Source organism: Sinohyriopsis cumingii, chromosome 12 (assembly GCF_028554795.1).
Source record: "Sinohyriopsis cumingii isolate HCF-2022 chromosome 12, ASM2855479v2, whole genome shotgun sequence".
Taxonomy (NCBI): domain Eukaryota; kingdom Metazoa; phylum Mollusca; class Bivalvia; order Unionida; family Unionidae; genus Sinohyriopsis; species Sinohyriopsis cumingii.
Genome location: NC_142972.1, coordinates 7,591,335 through 7,612,238, shown reverse-complemented (window position 1 = coordinate 7,612,238; position 20,904 = coordinate 7,591,335). Strand labels below are relative to the sequence as shown.

Below are 20,904 nucleotides of genomic sequence, written 5' to 3'. Positions count from 1 at the left end.
GTGCAGCATTTTACTCATTGATCTTTTCCTTTTGCCATCACTCTGTGTTACGGCTGCAGAGACTTAAACTCCGCAACAAGAAATAGCAAAAAAAAAATAAAATAGTTCTGCATAATTAATAATAATTATTTATTTCTCAAAATACAGAAGTGAAAGAATCCCTAAATTGGGTGTGAATTTATGCTTATATATACGGTCCAATATTGCCAGGTGTTGACCCATGTAAGTTTCATTCGTGGGAATGGAGATCCAACTTTGCTTGTCGAGAAAATTTATACAGCATTCAGTGATCATTCTTGGGATTTAGGAAGCAATTCACTACAAGCTTTGTGAAGCTAGCCATGGGGGGGGGGGGCTGCTGAGAGACTACTGGTGTCACCTGTCAGCACTGTAGACTGTGAACATGGATTCAGTAAGATGAACCTCGTAAAAACTGACATCAGAAATAAACTCTGCATCTCATCTCTCGAGAATTTAATGAGAATCAGCATGTACAGATGTGAAAAATTAGACTTTGAAACTACATTCAACAAGTGGGCAGCCCTAAAATTGCGACGGATCTTCATGTAACACTTTGTAACATTTTGTTAATGCTTGGTGTAATTAGAGTATTAACTAACCCATCTTTTGTAATTTTCATTGCCTGCTACATTAATAGACTAAATTAACACTTGAAAAAATGTACACTACTTGTTTTGGCGACACTTTTTGAAAATTGGCGACAAAATATTGAGGTTGGTGTTTTTTTTGGCGACAGCTTTTTAAAAGCCAGGACCATCCCTGCATTACCACTGATGACCAATGCTGGTGAGAGGAATATGAACAATTGTAAGGAATTACATTATTAGTGTCAATCAAAAGAATATCATTATTAGTGTCAATCAACGGAATGTCAATATTAGTGTCAATCAACAGAATGTCAATATTAGTGTCAATTAACAGAATATCATTATTAGTGTCAATCAAAAGAATATCATTAATAGTGACAATCAGTAAAATACCATTATTAGTGTCAACATAATATAATTATTAGTGTCAATCAACAGAATATCATTATTAGTGTCAATCAGTAAAATACCATTATTAGTGTCAACATAATATAATTATTAGTGTCAATCAACAGAATATAATTATTAAATTACACATCACATGGGTCATGTAAGCACATTTACTGATATAAGTTTAAAAAAATAATTATACTTTTAAAATTTAATTGAAATATAGTTATAACAAAGTTTATTAAATCATGATCTTTGAGTGATCTACACATCAACTGTCATAATAAAGTTTCCAGACTGAAATTACCGATTGCTATGGATTTTAGCAATGGCAGTTCAGCATTACACTGGGTCAAGAAAGTCGATATTGGATTGAACTATTATTAGTGCAGGGGGAATCAAGTGAACAATTGCGTGAACAAAGTCGTGTGCATCTACAATCATCTTCTGTATGGAAGTTCAACTATGAATGGGATAGAGGAGTAACATGTAATAAGTTTTATTCTGAGGATGAACAATTGACATTTCTTCAAAATGATAATTTAGCATGATGTAAAATAAATCAGAATTGACAGCCATCTTTCTAGTCTTTTATGTGTATGAAAGCAGACACTTATATGAGAAAAATAGGTATTATGTACGAATTGAAATAGAAGATATGACATATCATACAGAAGATATATACGAAGTTACATAATCGCCTCCAGTTTATTGGACTTGTGTGCCAATTTTTCCTGCTAGTGTTTCCCCTTGCTTTGTTTATAAATGACATTGTTGCATCTCAGTTTTTATATGAAGTGCAACTTTTTCCCTACTGCAGACGCATTCCCTCTTACGTCATAGAGTGCGACAAAACTGGTTTAAATGAGATCACCCCGCTTGCTTGACAATGCCTAAAAATGTCGAAGTATGTTATCAAAGAATTCGGCGTTAAGCATTTTTTGAGGAATTTTTACCATAATTTTCAATGGAATTTTGATGGACAAGGTACGAAATAAAGTAAATAAATACCATTTAAAGGTATGTGTAATCAAATTCTCCAAAATGACACATGTAGCTGCAAAAAGTGACTCAGACTGCATACATGAGCTATGTGACTTGTACTATAGTGTCAATCAACAGAATAGTATTGTTAGTGTCGATCAAAAGAATACCATTATTATTATCAATCAACAGAATATTATTACTAGTGTCAATCAACACAATATAATTATTAGTGTCAATCAACAGAATATAATTATTAGTGTCAATCAAAAGAATGTCATTATTAGTGTCCATCAGAAGAATATCATTATTAGTGTCAATCAACAGTATATCAGTATTAGTGTCAATCAACATAATATCATTATTAGAGTCAATCAACATAATATCATTATTAGTGTCAATCAACAGAATATTATCACTAGTGTCAATCAACACAATATAATTATTAGTGTCAATCAACACAATATCATTATTAGTGTCAATCAATAGAATATCATTATTAGTGTCAATCAACAGAACATCATTATTAGTGTCAATCAATAGAATATCATTTTTTGTGTCAATCAAAAGAATGTCACTAATAGTGTCAATCAACATAATATCATTATTAGTGTCAATCAACAGAATATAATTATTAGTGTCAATCAAAAGAATATCATTATTAATGTCAATCAAAAGAATATCATTATTAGTGTCAATCAACAGAATATCATTATTAATGTCAATCAAAAGAATATCATTATTAGTGTCAATCAACATAATATAATTATTAGTGTCAATCAACATAATATCAATATTAGTGTCAATCAACAGAACATAATTATTAGTGTCAATCAACAGAATATCATTATTAGTGTCAATCATCATAATATCAATATTAGTGTCAATCAACAGAACATAATTATTAGTGTCAATCAACAGAATATCATTATTAGTGTCAATCAAAAGAATATCATTATTAGTGTCAATCAACATAATATCATTATTAGTGTCAATCAACAGAATATCATTATTACTGTCAATCAACAGAATATAATTATTAGTGTCAATCAACAGAATATCATTATTAGTGTCAATCAACAGAATATCATTATTGTCAATCAACAGAATATCATTATTAGTGTCAATCAACAGAATATCATTATTAGTGTCAATCAACAGAATATCATTATTAGTGTCAATCAACAGAATATCATTATTGTCAATCAACAGAATATCATTATTAGTGTCAATCAACAGAATATCATTATTAGTGTAAATCAACATAATATCATTATTAGTGTCAATCAACATAATATCATTATTAGTGTCAATCAACAGAATATCATTATTACTGTCAATCAACAGAACATAATTATTAGTGTCAATCAACAGAATATCATTATTAGTGTCAATCATCATAATATCAATATTAGTGTCAATCAACAGAACATAATTATTAGTGTCAATCAACAGAATATCATTATTAGTGTCAATCAAAAGAATATCATTATTAGTGTCAATCAACATAATATCATTATTAGTGTCAATCAACAGAATATCATTATTACTGTCAATCAACAGAATATAATTATTAGTGTCAATCAACAGAATATCATTATTAGTGTCAATCAACAGAATATCATTATTGTCAATCAACAGAATATCATTATTAGTGTCAATCAACAGAATATCATTATTAGTGTCAATCAACATAATATCATTATTAGTGTCAATCAACATAATATCATTATTAGTGTCAATCAACAGAATATCATTATTACTGTCAATCAACAGAACATAATTATTAGTGTCAATCAACAGAATATCATTATTAGTGTCAATCAACAGAATATCATTATTACTGTCAATCAACAGAACATAATTATTAGTGTCAATCAACAAAATATCATTATTAGTGTCAATCAACAGAATATATTATTGTCAATCAACAGAATATCATTATTAGTGTCAATCAACAGAATATGATTATTAGTGTCAATCAATAGAATATCATTATTAGTGTCAATCAACAGAATATCATTATTAGTGTCAATCAACATAATATCATTATTAGTGTCAATCAACAGAATATCATTATTAGTGTTAATCAACAGAATATAATTATTAGTGTCAATCAACAGAACATAATTATTAGTGTCAATCAACAAAATATCATTATTAGTGTCAATCAACAGAATATCATTATTAGTGTCAATCAAAAGAATATCATTATTAGTGTCAATCAACAGAATATCATTATTAGTGTAAATCAACATAATATCATTATTAGTGTCAATCAATAGAATATCACTATTAGTGTCAATCAACACAATATCATTATTAGTGTCCATCAACAGAATATCATTATCAGGGTCAATCAAAATAATATTATTAGTGTCAATCAATAGAATATCATTATTAGTGTCAATCAAAAGAATATCATTATTAGTGTCAATCAACATAATATCATTATTAGTGTCAATCAATAGAATATCACTATTAGTGTCAATCAACACAATATCATTATTAGTGTCCATCAACAGAATATCATTATCAGGGTCAATCAAAATAATATTATTAGTGTCAATCAACAGAATATCATTATTAGTGTCAATCAAAAGAATATCATTATTAGTGTCAATCAACATAATATCATTATTAGTGTAAATCAACATAATATCATTATTAGTGTCAATCAATGGAATATCACTATTAGTGTCAATCAACACAATATCATTATTAGTGTCCATCAACAGAATATCATTATCAGGGTCAATCAAAATGATATCATTAGTGTCAATCAACAGAATATCATTATTAGTGTCAATCAACAGAATATAATTATTAGTGTCAATCAACAGAACATAATTATTAGTGTCAATCAACAGAATATCATTATTAGTGTCCATCAACAGAGTATAATTATTAGTGTCAATCAACAGAATATCATTATTAGTGTCAATCAACAGAATATCATTATTAGTGTCAATCAACAGAATATCATTATTAGTGTCAATCAACAGAATATCATTATTAGTGTCAATCAACAGAATATAATTATTAGTGTCAATCAACAGAATATCATTATTAGTGTCAATCAAAAGAATATCATTATTAGTGTCAATCAACATAATATCATTATTAGTGTAAATCAACATAATATCATTATTAGTGTCAATCAATAGAATATCACTATTAGTGTCAATCAACACAATATCATTATTAGTGTCCATCAACAGAATATCATTATCAGGGTCAATCAAAATAATATTATTAGTGTCAATCAATAGAATATCATTATTAGTGTCAATCAAAAGAATATCATTATTAGTGTCAATCAACAGAATATTATTATTAGTGTCAATCAACAGAATATCATTATTAGTGTAAATCAACATAATATCATTATTAGTGTCAACCAACATAATATCATTATTAGTGTCAATCAACAGAACATAATTATTAGTGTCAATCAACAGTACATAATTGTTAGTGTCAATCAAGAGAATATCATTATTAGTGTCCATCAACAGAGTATAATTATTAGTGTCAATCAACAGAATATCATTATTAGTGTCAATCAACAGAATATCATTATTAGTGTCAATCAACAGAATATTATTAGTGTCAATCAACAGAATATCATTATTAGTGTCAATCAACACAATATCATTATTAGTGTCAATCAACAGAATATCATTATTAGTGTCAATCAACAGAATATCATTATTAGTGTCAATCAACATAATATCATTATTAGTGTAAATCAACATAATATCATTATTAGTGTCAACCAACATAATATCATTATTAGTGTCAATCAACAGAACATAATTATTAGTGTCAATCAACAGTACATAATTGTTAGTGTCAATCAAGAGAATATCATTATTAGTGTCCATCAACAGAGTATAATTATTAGTGTCAATCAACAGAATATCATTATTAGTGTCAATCAACAGAATATCATTATTAGTGTCAATCAACAGAATATTATTAGTGTCAATCAACAGAATATCATTATTAGTGTCAATCAACAGAATATCATTATTAGTGTCAATCAACACAATATCATTATTAGTGTCAATCAACAGAATATCATTATTAGTGTCCATCAACAGAATATCATTATTAGTGTCAATCAAATGAATATAATTATTAGCATCAATCAACATAATATATTAGTGTCAATCAACACAATGTCATTATTTGTGTCCATCGACAGAGTATCATTATTAGTGTCAATCAACAGAATATCATTATTAGTGTCAATCAACAGAATATCATTTATAGTGTTAATCAACAGAATATCAAAATATCACAGACTGTGTTAATTAAAAGACTTACCTGATGCAAGCTACGGTGTTGAAATTGCTGAAGCAGTTTCTTGACACAATGTCTGCATCTGGAGTGGTATTGACAGGTGTGCTGTTTGTTGAGGGCATGATGCTTGACACAGTACTCATAAATTGAAACATTTTCATCCAGGAATCATTACTGTCTAAAAAGTATCTTGTGTCATATGAAACATTTTCATCCAGGAATCATTACTGTCTAAAAAGTATCTTGTGTCGTATGAAACATTTTATCCCGGAATCAACATGGTCTACAAGTGGTTTTGTGTCATCTGAAACATTTTTGCCTAGGAATCAACAGTTCAACAAGGTGTTTTGTGTCATCTGAAAAGGACAAACACAAGTTCATAGTTTTAGAAGAAACTAAGTCAATAAGTAATTACCACAACAGTCGAGGGGAACATAGTTAATATTGTGCAAATTTCTGATCCTCGAGTTCATGTCTCACATCAAACATTAATGCAAAGGATTTTCTTTTCTAATAAAATACTTTGCCTTCAGACACAATATTGGGCCACATTAATTTTCTAATAAAATACTTTGCCTTCGGACACAATATTGGGCCACATTAATTTTCTAATAAAATACTTTGCCTTCGGACACAATATTGGGCCACATTAATTTTCTAATAAAATACTTTGCCTTTGGACACAATATTGGGCCACATTTCTTTTCTAATAAAATACTTTGCCTTCAGACACAATATTGGGCCACATTAATTTTCTAATAAAATACTTTGCCTTCAGACAATATTGGGCCACATTAATTTTCTAATAAAATACTTTGCCTTCAGACACAATATTGGGCCACATTAATTTCAGCAATTATAAAATCATTCAATGGTCATAATTTCTGCTGTGCTAAAATAATTTATTATTTGGTTTGATAGTTTTAAGTAACAGTATGGTAGTTTTATGTTAGGTACCACCACAAAAATAATCCAGTATGCAGTATGCTAGTGTTATGTTAGGTACCACCACAAAAATAATCCAGTATGCAGTATGCTAGTGTTATGTTAGGTACCACCACAAAAATAATCCAGTATGCAGTATGCTAGTGTTATGTTAGGTACCATCACAAAAATAATCCAGTATGCAGTATGCTAGTGTTATGTTAGGTACCATCACAAAAATAATCCAGTATGCAGTATGCTAGTGTTATGTTAGGTACCATCACAAAAATAATCCATTATGCAGTTTGCTAGTATTATGTTAAAATACGTATGGCCATTAGGATGAAAGAATAACTACTTAGTTGTAACTGTCTTGGACTCAGAGAATTAATTAGGGATGGGTTCATCTCTTGCCAAAAAGATGGGGTCATTATATATATATATATATATATATATATATATATATATATATATATATATATATATATATATATATATATTAAAGAAACAACACATTTATTTTTTTGTTTGTCAGTTCAAGATGTGTCTCTGACAAACTGTCTCAAAGGGGATCATTTTTAGTACCTGAGGTTAGGGTAAAGTGTTTTAGACATGGTCCTAACTTTAAAAAGCCTAGAAAATGCTATTAAACCTTGTTTTTCTCTATATCAATAAGAGAAGAAATGATTAAAGTACCAGTTGATGAATGTTTTATGTAAATTTGATAGACATAACAATACTAATGATGGAAAATGTATTCAAAACAATATACACCTAAAGTTACTTGTATCATACAATGGCAATAATTAATTACTAGTTGTTTTTCGTTATGTTCATCAATATGCATCACAATATGCAGTTAAAAAAAACATCTCACAACTTTGAAGAGTTCAGAAAACATTTTTTTATGCCACTTGCAATGACAGAAAGCACCTGTTACCTTAGTCATGGTCTATTGTAGGATGTGTGATTTTGGTGGAATTCATGAAAACTTCTTCCAGATAGCACAAGGAAAATCCAACATAATGCACGAAAATTGTGCATAATGCTTGCAAACTTTAACTTACTGGAATTCAATAAATTCTTGCCATCTTATTTATAAAAAATCACCCATTTTTGATGGAAGGGAAATTTGCCTCTCAAAACATTCAGCTCTAGAATATACTTTTTCTTAGTAAAAGCAGGTTTCTCCAAAATGTGTCAGTCTTTGCCTATATTCATTGGAAGGATTGCTGATTACAGTTTTCTGAATTGCAAACCCTTTTTCACATAATAAATCTGTATCGATAGGTAGGTAGATAGACAAAACTGGAAGGCTGAGCAATAGATTTGGTTGTTGTAGGGTTTAACGCCATTTTTCAGCACAAGATAGGCTATACATGGCGGCCAGTATAATTGGTGGAGGAAGAACCCTGGAAAACCCCGGGAAGAACCAACGACCCACGAGAAGCTACTGGCAAGCTTTCTCATGTACCCACGTTAGCCGAGCCTGAGACTCGAACTCACGCAGACAGAGGTGAGATGGCAGTGATCCGTAACGGTGAGCGCTTTAGACCACTCGGCCACTCGGGGCCCCCGCTGAGCAATAGATATCCATGAACGATGAATTGCACACACACACACTATATACCCCTAACTTTTTCAAAAGTTCGATATGGTCTTAAGTTTTTTAAAAGACTTATTTGTTCATGTGCAGTATTAGTTCTTGTCCCTTTACTCGATTTCAGAATTCACCTCTTAACTGATTCTTGGGATTGTGTGTGCTAATTTAAGTTGTTTCCCTTTTCAATGTAGGGACTTTATTTACCGGGGCTTCTTTCCTTCCCAAGAAAGCACAGCTTCAATGAAAATCTCAGTGGAGGATTTGTTGATCAACAATAGGTTGAACTACAACACATCTGAAATGTATTTACTTTTAAAACGTTACATATAAGGACCAGCAAATATTGCAGAAATCTATATCAATAGTTTATGATATTATAATATGGTCAAGTTTAGGTAAAATTAATATGTAATAAAAACCTGACACATATTCAGTTAATGATGTTAAAACTTCCAAGTGTATTTCATATCTACATATATTGTATGGACAATTGTCCCCAAATACTTAATATGTCAAAAAGCAGTGATATATAACTGTTGTCATTAAAGTATTTTGTCGAGGTCTCCAGTTCTGTTAACTTGTGTAGATGTACATACAAGTGACATGTCAACTTGCATGTATTCTGACATGACCTCTCATTTTCAATCACACCATAAACCTTCAGGACAGCAAAATGACCACTGAATGACAGCCAGTTCATTTAAGTATTACATCATACTGGCCTTTGTACTTGTTGCTGTTGTTGTTGTAGAGTTTAACACCATTTTTCAGCACAAGATAGGCTATACATGGTGTGCAATATAAATGGTGGAGGAAGAACCCAGGAAAACCCTGGAAAGAACCACCAACCCACAAGAAACTACTGGCAATCTTTCTCACATACCTACACTGGCCGAGCACGAGACTCGAACCCACACAGACGGAGGTGAGACAGTAGTGATCCATAACGGTGAGTGCTTTAGACCACTCGGCCAGTCTGGGCCCGCTTAACACTGGACTTCCTTTACAAATCTCTGAAATTTTCATGCTCATTTGAAATATGACCTCAGGACTTGAAAGCCCTGCCAGAGTGTACTTAAAACTATTTAAACACTGTATAGGGATACTTTTGAGTTAGACCTTAACTTGTGACATCCATTATTTAAGTTAAACACAAGCTCAATCAAGATTGAAAATCTTTGGATATGCAGTGCAACAGTTCCTGGAGAAAATGTGTGAACAGCAATGTCTCAAAGCCCCTTTAACAGCAATGTATCAAAGCCCCTTTAACAACGTCTCAAAGCCCCTTGAACAGCAATGTATCAAAGCCCCATGAACAGCAATGTATCAAAGCCCCTTGAACAGCAATGTATCAAAGCCCCTTGAACAGCAATGTCTCAAAGCCCCTTTAACAACGTCTCAAAGCCCCTTGAACAGCAATATATCAAAGCCCTTGAACAGCAATGTATTAAAGCCTCTTGAACAGCAATGTATCAAAGCCCATTGAACAGCAATGTATCAAAGCCCCTTTAACAGCAATGTCTCAAAGCCCCTTTAACGTCTCAAAGTCCCTTGAACAGCAATGTATCAAAGCCCCTTGAACAGCAATGTATCAAAGCCCCTTGAAGAGCAATGTATCAAAGCCCACTGAACAGCAATGCATCAAAGCCTCTTGAACAGCAATGTATCAAAGCCCCTTGAACAGCAATGTCTCAAAGCCCCTTGAACAGCAATGTCTCAAAGCCCCTTGAACAGCAATGTATCAAAGCCCCTTGAACAGCAATGTATCAAAGCCCCTTGAACAGCAATGTAACAGCAAAGTTTAAAGCTCCTATAAGAGTAATGTCCAAAGCCCCTTGAACATCAATGTCCAAAGCCCCTTAAACAGCAATATCCAAAGCCCCTTTAACAGCAATGTACAAAGCCCCTTGAATGCAATGTAGTATTTGCTATTTTAATCTTGCGTCAGTGAAATGGATCAGGAAAAGCAAAGGATTTATATTTTAAAATCTCTTAGCATACAATGTACACAACCTGTCTAATCATACATACACACTGGATCTACTATTCCAGTCTGGAAACTGAGCTTGATGAAATCAAGTGGAAAAAATGCTGAACCAATCTACCTGTATGTTATGGAAAAGTTTAAATACAACAATTCACAAATTATCCACTGACCACTGTCATCATTTGTATCAACACTTGCATGGTAAACAAGCAGACCACAATTACTTGAATTGTATTACACGCACAAGTGAAGTTAGTTTTAAGTTGTGCCTATCATCATTGATAATGACTATACAACATATGTGGAGATCTGTGATGCAAATATTACTGCTGGGATAGGATTACTGACAGCTACTATACTGTATATAAATTATTGTTTACTTTGTTTGGATATATTTTTATTTACTGTGGCAGAGAATGTGTTAGATTATATAAACCATAATCACTGTGTGTGTGTATGTGTATCTGTGTATATGTGTGCGTGATGATGCATTTAGAACCACAAGCCCATGAATTCATTGTGCTGCATGTGTAATTCTTTACTGCAAAGACAGCACAACCATTAATGAGGAAATGGACAATGCTTTTGCAAGGATTCTCGAGATATTAGAAAAATTCACCAACGCAAGACCAGGATGGACCATGGACAAAATGCACGGAAGTTAAATTTCATATTTCCCTGTTAAAGCTTTTCAATTGGGCAATTTACATTCCAACAGTGAAATAATTATTAATGTAAAGAATGATGACTAGGGATGCCTGAATGGTTAATTTTGTCCGTGTTGCATCCCACGAGCGATAATAAAGACCAACCTAGAAAATGCAAACATTACCTGGGTGAACTTAATTTTGGTAACATCAAATTTTCTGTATAAGCTACTGACATTAGTAAGTTTGAACAATTAATAATGGTATTACTATTAATAAGTTTGTTCAGAATAAAGGCCTGCAGCTGATTTGACACTTGATAGAGCAAAGATACAGAACAGAACAACACAAGCCCCGTATGCAAAATATAATCAATTACAATAACAAAATAAATTTGAACATGACATTTGAATGATATATTTTCTCTTAGAAATAGAATTACAAACTATATATAAGAAATGCAATTAGCTGTTCTGTATTACTGATAAAATACATTTCATCATGAAATCGAGTGAATGACTGAACTCATTCTCTCAGCATGCCTGCATAACCTCGTTGCTTCTGGTCCTTCCAAATTCAATGCTGTGATAGGTCCGAGTCCTTTTCCTCCTCTATCTCTGCAGCCTCTTTGGGTCATCAGCTGTAACTTGGTTGTCTGCTGTCTTTTCCCACTGCATTATGTACATATGGAGCTATTTTCCCCTGCAATCTAGTTATCTGTCAGGCTATTTACTTCTGGGACCAAACAATAATCCCCATTCTTGTCCTGTCAGGCACCCCTCTTACTGTAATTCAACAGAAACTAAGGCTAATATGGGTCAGTATGTTGATACACACAAAACCTAATATCATGAGATTAATGTCTTTCCTAGCAGTTTGCTGCATTCCTAAATGGAACCATGACATAACTAGACATCTTAGTAAATAGTAATAGGCCCTACTGTGGTCTATAAATCACTAACTGGACTATGTGCCAGTCACCATGCCACAATTTCTTGATTAAAAGAAATCACAACTTAATTACTCAAATGAATTAATCAACTTCATGTCATGTCTTAACTACATTACTTGCTAACTAGCAATTCATTGGCATAATATATCCCGACATAGTAAAATCAGTTCCTAGCCTACATGATTCATATTATTTAGGACTGACAAATTCACACTTTCTCAGCGTAAAATTCCTATTACACACAAAGGAGTAAATTCTGACAAATTCATATCAAGGAATTATTAGACTACATGAGTCATACAAAATTCAAGATTGATGAATGTAAACAATTTCCAAACAAAAGGAAAATTGATGCAAGAATTTAAAATGAATACATGCAACAAATAATTACAAACTTGTATCAATGAAACATACTGTGTGCAGTTGAAACAAACCTTGTGCTTTGTGAGACTAGCTTTTCCTATGCAGCGGAATATCTTTGTACCTTTAAGGTTCTGTGATTCTCAACTTCCTGACACCCGTCTCCTGGACAATTTATAATGAGAAATACTTGTTATTTCCAGTGTCAACTTCTTGCCTCCCAGCAGAAACTTAGACCAATTAATTTCACAAGGGAAATTACTTAAAACACTGAATTTCACCTGAGAACCCCACCCCCATTTAGCATAGCCAATCAGGATTAACTTCATCTAACCAATCTGACTGACCATCATCTCTGCTGATTCTAATTAAAAGTAAATCATGTCCCCAAACAAGAGCATCACATGCACTGAAGGCTAGTGATTATTACGGGACTAGCCCACACATCAAAGTTAATTGTTACATGTCATGCTGACTGTAACAAGATTGACTCGTGTGAGCTGCAATAACATGTTTCTTCAAAATTTACACTGATACACACGGCACCATTATGTCTAGATAAAAAAGAAATCCATGAATAGTATAGAAGGAAATAGTAGGAAATTTCACGCAAATATTGCATGCATTAATTTAGTAACCAACAGCTGCTCACGGGCTATAACTTTTACTATGCCAAATTAGGGATCACTTCTATGTATCTTGATTTAAAAATTCCTTAAAGCGACTCTTATTTGTGAGATACATTATTACTATGGTATTGTTATCTTGTGTAAGGTACACTAGGCCAAACATCTTCAATGTACTGTTACAATTATACTGTCTTAAACTAGGTAACAGAAAGAAACAAAACCAACAAGTTTTGTAAACTTCAAACAAATGATTTATTTTCTTTGACTACAAACTGAAAATTTATAAGGAACTTAAAGTATTAATTCAATCCGAAATAATCCTAAAAGTTTTAATGCAAGTCCAAAGTATAGTGCTCTGAATGAATTCCAGTAGTGTGTATTATTTGGATTTTTAACGTAGCTTTAACAATTTCCAGTCATATCGCTATGATGTCTGCAGTGTGGCAGTTTATAGTGATGTCTAGCACTGAGGCATCATGCCGCAGACATGTAGCATCATGTCCCACACAGACACATTATCCTGACACCAGAATGACCAGTCCTAACACAAACCTCTTAATGATGAACACCTAGCAAGGCTCTGTTAGTACCAATAATATGTCTTTGGTCAGCTGGGGTTTGAATCTGCAACATCCTGCATCTGAGGTGAATTCCAGTAGTGAATGTGCTGATGTGCCAATAGTCTTGAGTGAGCAGATGTATGAACAGTCTTGATGTATCACAATGATGTAATCCAGAATGTCCTTGAATGAATTCACAATAATCCAAACAGTGTTTAGTTCAAAACATCAGTGAGGACTTTGTAATCCCAATGAATAATTTTTTCTGATAATGAGATAGGAATGAACAAGCTTGACTATTAGAACCTTATAAAAAAACCTGAGAGACAATAAGTTGACCAGGATGTGAGCATTAAGTATGCTTCCAGAACTTTCTAAGGCCAAATGCCAACAGCAACATGGACAAAACTCAACTACTACTTAAATCAGTCAAACAATCATGGATAAAAGTTAAGCACACAATAAAGATACACATAACAGTATATTCTTGGTACAGTTTTGCCAGACTTGAAATTGAAAGGGCACATGTTGAAGTCCTACCATCAAAACAGCCTGGGTCAGCTACCATGGTGTTCCCTTGGGCAAGGCACTGCCTCAACACTAAATAACTTACTTGTATTATGAATGGGAAATCATCAAACCAAACCAAACATATTTTCTTCAACAGCTGTCACATAATATACAAAATGAGCTAAACTGTACACACTTAATGTCAAGACAAAAGCAACCAAAGTCCGTTTGCAATGGTTTGACATATTCTTCAATAGATTTCTGTGCGAGTTAAAACATGAAAGAAATCTGCAGAACAAATAACTACATGATTATGTTCTGCTTGGTAACTATATTGCACTATGTACTCCATACTTTCAATATTTATGTTTTAAACATGTGTTCATATTTATTTTCTGTAGGAACAAGACCCCACCCCCATAAATAGTAAAAAAAATATTACTACAATGCTGATAAAAATTTACCTTTGAGACCCACATGACTGGGAAGCCAACAGTAAATTATTTGGTGAGAGATAGATAGTTTGGTGTATCTGATAAGGATATTTCTTATAAGGTGGTCCTGTTATGATATGACTACAATACAGAGAATCAGGCAAAATAATTGAATTACAAATGTTTTTGTTTTTTTATGTAGCTGAGTGTGAGTGTGTGATTTAGATTTTTAATGTAGCTTTAACAATTTTTCAGTCATATCGCTATGACGTCTGCAGTGTAACAGTTTATAGTGATGTCTAGCACAGGGGCATCATGCCGCAGACATGTAGCATGATAGCCCACCCAGTCACATTATCCTGACGCCAGGCCGACCAGTCCTAACACTAACCTCTTAATGCTGAGCGCCAAGTGAGGCAGTTGTTAGTACCATTTTTGTAAGTCTTTGGTATGATTCGGTTTGGGTTCAAACCTGCAAACTCCTGCATCTGAGGTGGATGCTCTAACCACTAATGTAGCTGAAGGCAAGAGCAATGACCTTGACCTCAGCCAAAAGAAATTAATGCACCAGCTGATGAACAATATTTTACAGTGTAATTACCACTAATGAAAGCTGTAGCAGTGCAATTATCACTAATGAAAGCTGTAGCAGTGTAATTACCACTAATGAAGGCTGTAGCAGTGTAATTACCACTAATGAAAGCTGAAAGCTGTAGCAGTGTCATTATCACTAATGAAAACTGTAGTGTAATTATCACTAATGAAAGCTGTAGTGTAATTATCACTAATGAAAGCTGTAGTGTAATTACCACTAATGAAAGCTGTAGCAGTGTAATTACCACTAATGAAAGCTGTAGCAGGCTTTATACCATCAGTATAACTGATCACGAGCATACGGGGTAATGCTCAGACACAGTGCATGTAAACTGACCTCTCCAAGGTCAGGTCATTTCGTATATATTCACTGGTAACTAATTCAGTATAAAATTGGGTAATTCAGGGTTTTCACAAATATCAAAAGACAATATTCATCTTCAGAGAATTGCTCAGAATCTTTATTATAAAAAAAAACATTTGGATTTTTTAAAAGTATTTTTAATTCAAACCTGTCCTAACTCTCAACTTTACTCAGCAGTCACCTGTTCCAGTCTAATTTTCCCCATCATCTACCTTCACCAGTCAGCAGCCAGAAGTTTCCTATCCAAACAATGTTTTCTCCATGCCTCAAGAGGTCACTACAGATTGATTACATTGTTTAATCTATACAAACTGAATTTTTGTTTCATTAGGAAGGAACTGATTTGATAAAGGAATTTAATGTAAATTAATATGCAAACATTCCTAGAATGTGCTACAAAACAGAAACATCAGGTGACGATGTTGGACTTATAAGAATCAGTTAAATAATAAGAATCAGTTAAACAATGAGAAAACAGTCCTAAAGCAATTTAATTCTTGCAGACTTGTCTGGGTGCGTATCAGAGAGAATGCAGCAAGACTTGGTGTGGAACAGAACAGTTAATCCTCCAGGAGGTGCCAGAAACAATGATGAGGTTGACCTAGTCAATGAATTTTTGAACAAGGATTTCAAAGGTAGATCATTTGATAACGGAATTATTTTTAATCGTTTTAAATTGGAAGAATTGTGTTTTATAAATATATGAAGTCTTAGTATATGCAGTATTTTGTAATTCGTGGAAATATGACTTTAACATGATGTTCTTGATGTCTAATATATTATGTGTTCATTAATTTGAAAACTACCACATAATGTTAATTTTGGAGGTTAAAATATTAATGCTGACTTTTTATTATCTTTATAGAAAGCTTACGATCGGCTGGTCCTCAGCTGAGTGATGCCACTTTGGACAGACATAGCAAGCTGGCTGGTGGGGTTGGCCATGTTCTAGACAATATATTCTACAACAGTCTACGAAATGGAATGTTTCCAGACAGGAAAATCAAAACTTTCATGAAGAAAGGATATTGAAACGTTTGTCAGAGTACTGAAGGATGAGGAACTCTTAAGAGAAATCCTTGGAAGATATCACAGAGCTTATCAGAATTTCCACTCAGAAGCAAAAATAAAGAACACAGACATATACATCTCGTACATAAACAAATTGTCACACGAATTTGACAAAAGAAACAAAATTATTGCTAACTCACATGTCATTTTAGGTATGTATGTATGTATGTATGTATGTATATAGTTCATCATATTAATCATGTTATAAGTAACGATTTGTTTCACGAGGGATTAAAATATGAAGGAGAAAGTTTATATTTGCAGTCAAAACAGGAGATGGGGAAGTGAGTCAGATGTACATGGTCTGATACCAGCAGTGTGGGGGAATATTTCACATGAAAAGGATCGTTATTATTTTTATCATTTGTTCAGAACATACAGTGCTGTTTTTAATGTTTGGTCCTGGTTGATTGAAGAAATGGGAGACCAAGTATACAGAGGCAAAAAATCAGCAAAGACACGTTTGATTGAAATGTATCATTCCTCCACAGATAAAGAGACACAGGACAGAATTATTAAGGAATTTTGAAGACCCATGGTCACAAGGGAAGAAGAAACTAATGTTTTTGATTAAAATATAACATTATCCATATGTTATAAGTAATGGTGCAAAATTATAACAGACCTATATATGTATGTATGTTTGTATTCATAAATACCTCTGTAAATGTTATTAATAAAGTTCATCATACTAATCATGTTATAAGTAATGTGAAGTATTAACATGTATGCCTGTATGTATGTATGTATGTATTCATAAATAACATTGCAAATGTTATTAATAATATTCATCATAATAATCATGTTCTTCTTATAAGTAATGTAAAGTATTAATATGTAGATATGTATGTTATAAAATCCATTTATACCATTGTAAATGTTATTAAATATGATTGAAGATACTACCACTAGTAATAATAATAAATTAATATTATTATTATTATTGTGAAGCATATTTTCACATCTGAATACAGTTTGTGGTCTTTTTACAATTTAGTTATCATACACTCTATCTCACATTTCTGACATGACCACTCTCTCCTAAATTTCTGCCGTAACAACACAGCTCCCACCCAAGCATTAGTAAATTCCCAGTGATATATGCCTCGCAAGACGGTTTTCATGCATTACTTTTACCGTGTGGTGATGCTGCTTTATACGCATGCGTGGGTAATTCAAATTTGAGGTCAACAGCCGATGAATACACAGGTGTTCGGTTCTGACAGGGATTTAGACTAAAAAAAGTGTGTGTTCTAAAGGATTTAACGTTGTGGATCATTAGAAGAGCGATTATACTTACCATCTGGATACAAAGGTTAGTCTAAATAAATTTATTAATTAATAGCTCGCGGTCCTATCAACCGCAGATACATCTGCGGACGGATTCAGCACAAGTAGTGCATAATGACGTTGGTCTCCGCCGCCAGTCAATCAATAAAAAAAGTGGAGAACAACTTGCTAGTCTAAAGAAGGATTATACTTAACGTTTGGACCAAACTGGTTAATCAAAATAAATTATCAAATAGTACCTAGCGGTCAGATAATTAGACTTAATAAAGGACTGTTCCAGCACGAATCGCGTCTACACCACGCTGGTCTCCGCCAACAGTCATATCAGAAAATAAAAGGAAACAACTTGTTGCTCTAGCTGACGATAAACGTTTAAGAAACATTCACCTACCCTTCTTGTCATTATTAGCCTGCTCCGTGGTTTTTGTGGCGTTTCGTTTTCAATGTGTCAGGATATATGAATGTATAATCTATAATACTCTTTACTGGGAAGAAACCAAAACCAACACTGTGTTCTGTATGCCCTACAAATGTCAAAATATTGGGAACGTGTTTTCTGAATGTCAATAGTTATAATGATTTCAAGTATTTTTCATTTGAATCCCACTCAGTTACGCATTCTACTACTTCAAAAACTTATGCCGAAGGTAAGATAGCAGCGAAAATTTTCCATGATTTTTATGCAGAAAAGCTGAAAACATGCAAGACTATTTAATAATACGGATGTAATTCATTCGGAATATCTCTGTAAAGCTATAGTAGTGACGTCATAGTTTTGCTGACCACTGAACTGAACTGGCTTAAGGTCTCACTGGACTGTATATCTGGTGGATTTTCACCCGACAATGACCTATTGCAGAAAAATAAGAATAATTTTACACTGAAGATACCAATAAAACAAACTAATTATTTTTGCAGAAAGCATACATGCGGGATTTTGACTGCGGCAATCAGGTTAATTCCTGATGCAACTGGTGGCTTTTATACTGAACATACGCTGCCACCAACCCCTAAATTTTACATTAATTTTTGACAGCAAAGAGCTATTTTTAATATTTTTCTGTGACAAGGCAGCTAAAAGAATCAGTATGTGCCTTATGCATGAATAATGTTCACTAGTACTATAACAAATTAGCATTTTATGACCCCTCAACCATCTAGATTGTTAGATATTTACCTCTGTAGCAGACACGCGTAAATACGGAAGCCAAGTTGGCTGCACATTTGCAGCCCAAGTTACGCACTTGATCTCCAATGCTGTCTAACCGTGAGAGGCAGTCACCAACAAGCCAACCCATTTCCAAGCCTAATTCAAAGTAAATCTAAATCACATTACAGATTTAGCTTCTGTGTGAATTTATAAATGCTAGGCTTGTGATAATTAGGTTCATACCTTCTACCTTAAAAATTAGTAGGAGGAGTAAAAATACGAAACTATCCAGTGTGACCTTACGTTGCATTTCGCTCGAGCAGCAGAGAGGGTGAACAGACCACTTAGGGGAATGGTCACCCTTGTGTTTGACCAAAAAAAAATAGTGACCACTCATAGAGGTCAATTACCACGTCTACGATTATTGTTTGTCCCAAACAGAACCGTAGACGCCCCTCTCTGCTGCTATCAATATTGGGAATCATCATCTGAATCATGGGAATCTTCATCTGTTTCATCTTCATCTGAATCTTCGGAATTTGTTCTATGTTTCAAGTAATATTCAAGTTCTGATGGTGGTTTTTCTATTTTGGGATTTATGTTTTTTCTTTTTCTGTAATAGTTCATCAAACTTCTGTATTGATCTCCACCGCAATTTTTACAAATCTGATATAATCCTCTAACGCCGTTGTTACATCCAACACATCTTCGTGGACCAGCATGAGGGTTTTTCTTTATAAGATAATTATGTTTCTTGCAATATTCTCCACGGCACCTTTTGTTGCATTTATCTGTTGTTCCTTGACGCAGCCACGCACAGTTGTTCATTATATTAATGATATCTGTTTAATTCAATTTAATTTTATCATCACCCCTGTTACCCAAATATTTTATCAATACCCACACGATATCTTGTTCTTGGATCATGTAAATTTATTGTTATAAATCCATGCGGAGTAGCTTGCGCTCGTGAGAAGAAATTTTTGAATTTAATTATATCCATGTCACCACCACACCAAGTTTGATGAATATTTCGCAACGTGTGTGTGTCTACGCCATTAAACACAACTAAAATGTTGCAGTTGTCTCTGATCACCTTCGGAATTTGTGTATATCGTTGAGTAACATAGATCACGTCTGTATTTTTGTGTCTACCTCGGGAAAATATTCTGGCTGGATTTGATTGTTTATCTAGCATCACATCGTCGTATACAACTAAATTATTAATAAATCCGTCTATGGAATCTACGGATGGTGCTTCATCAATATCGGTTATAAACTCTATAACATCATTATCTTCATCCAGTAATCGCGCGTTTTCATTGAAATCTTTAAGTACATCATAACATCGTTGATCATCAACGGATGGTGCTACTAAATACAACTTATCCCATTTCAACCATCTCATTATCAGATTAAGTAATAATTGCGTCTTACCCGATCCAGATGGTCCTATGATAATCATTCTGATGGAATTCGGTAGCGCAGGATGATGCTTAACTGGCTCTCGCTGCCGAGTTGCTGAGAAATCAATTATATCCA

The 20,904-nt window shown here is 33.2% G+C and overlaps 1 protein-coding gene across 2 annotated transcripts in view; it reads right to left on the bottom strand.

Moving 5' to 3' along the window:
* Window positions 1–18,923, bottom strand: part of LOC149785969 (uncharacterized) — an 80,599-nt gene extending 61,676 nt beyond the window's left edge. The window contains exons 1-4 of one of the 2 annotated variants that reach the window (XM_089976219.1): window positions 18,604–18,923; window positions 12,835–12,925; window positions 12,000–12,233; window positions 6,312–6,643 (exon numbers count right to left, since the gene is read on the bottom strand). In XM_089976219.1, coding sequence (XP_089832345.1) covers window positions 6,312–6,448 — 137 coding nt within the window. In that variant the 5' untranslated portion in view covers window positions 6,449–6,643; window positions 12,000–12,233; window positions 12,835–12,925; window positions 18,604–18,923. The remainder of the gene's footprint in view (window positions 1–6,311; window positions 6,644–11,999; window positions 12,234–12,834; window positions 12,926–18,603) is intronic. The other variant, XM_089976220.1, reaches the window with a different exon arrangement.
* Between the last annotated feature and the right edge of the window lie 1,981 nt (window positions 18,924–20,904).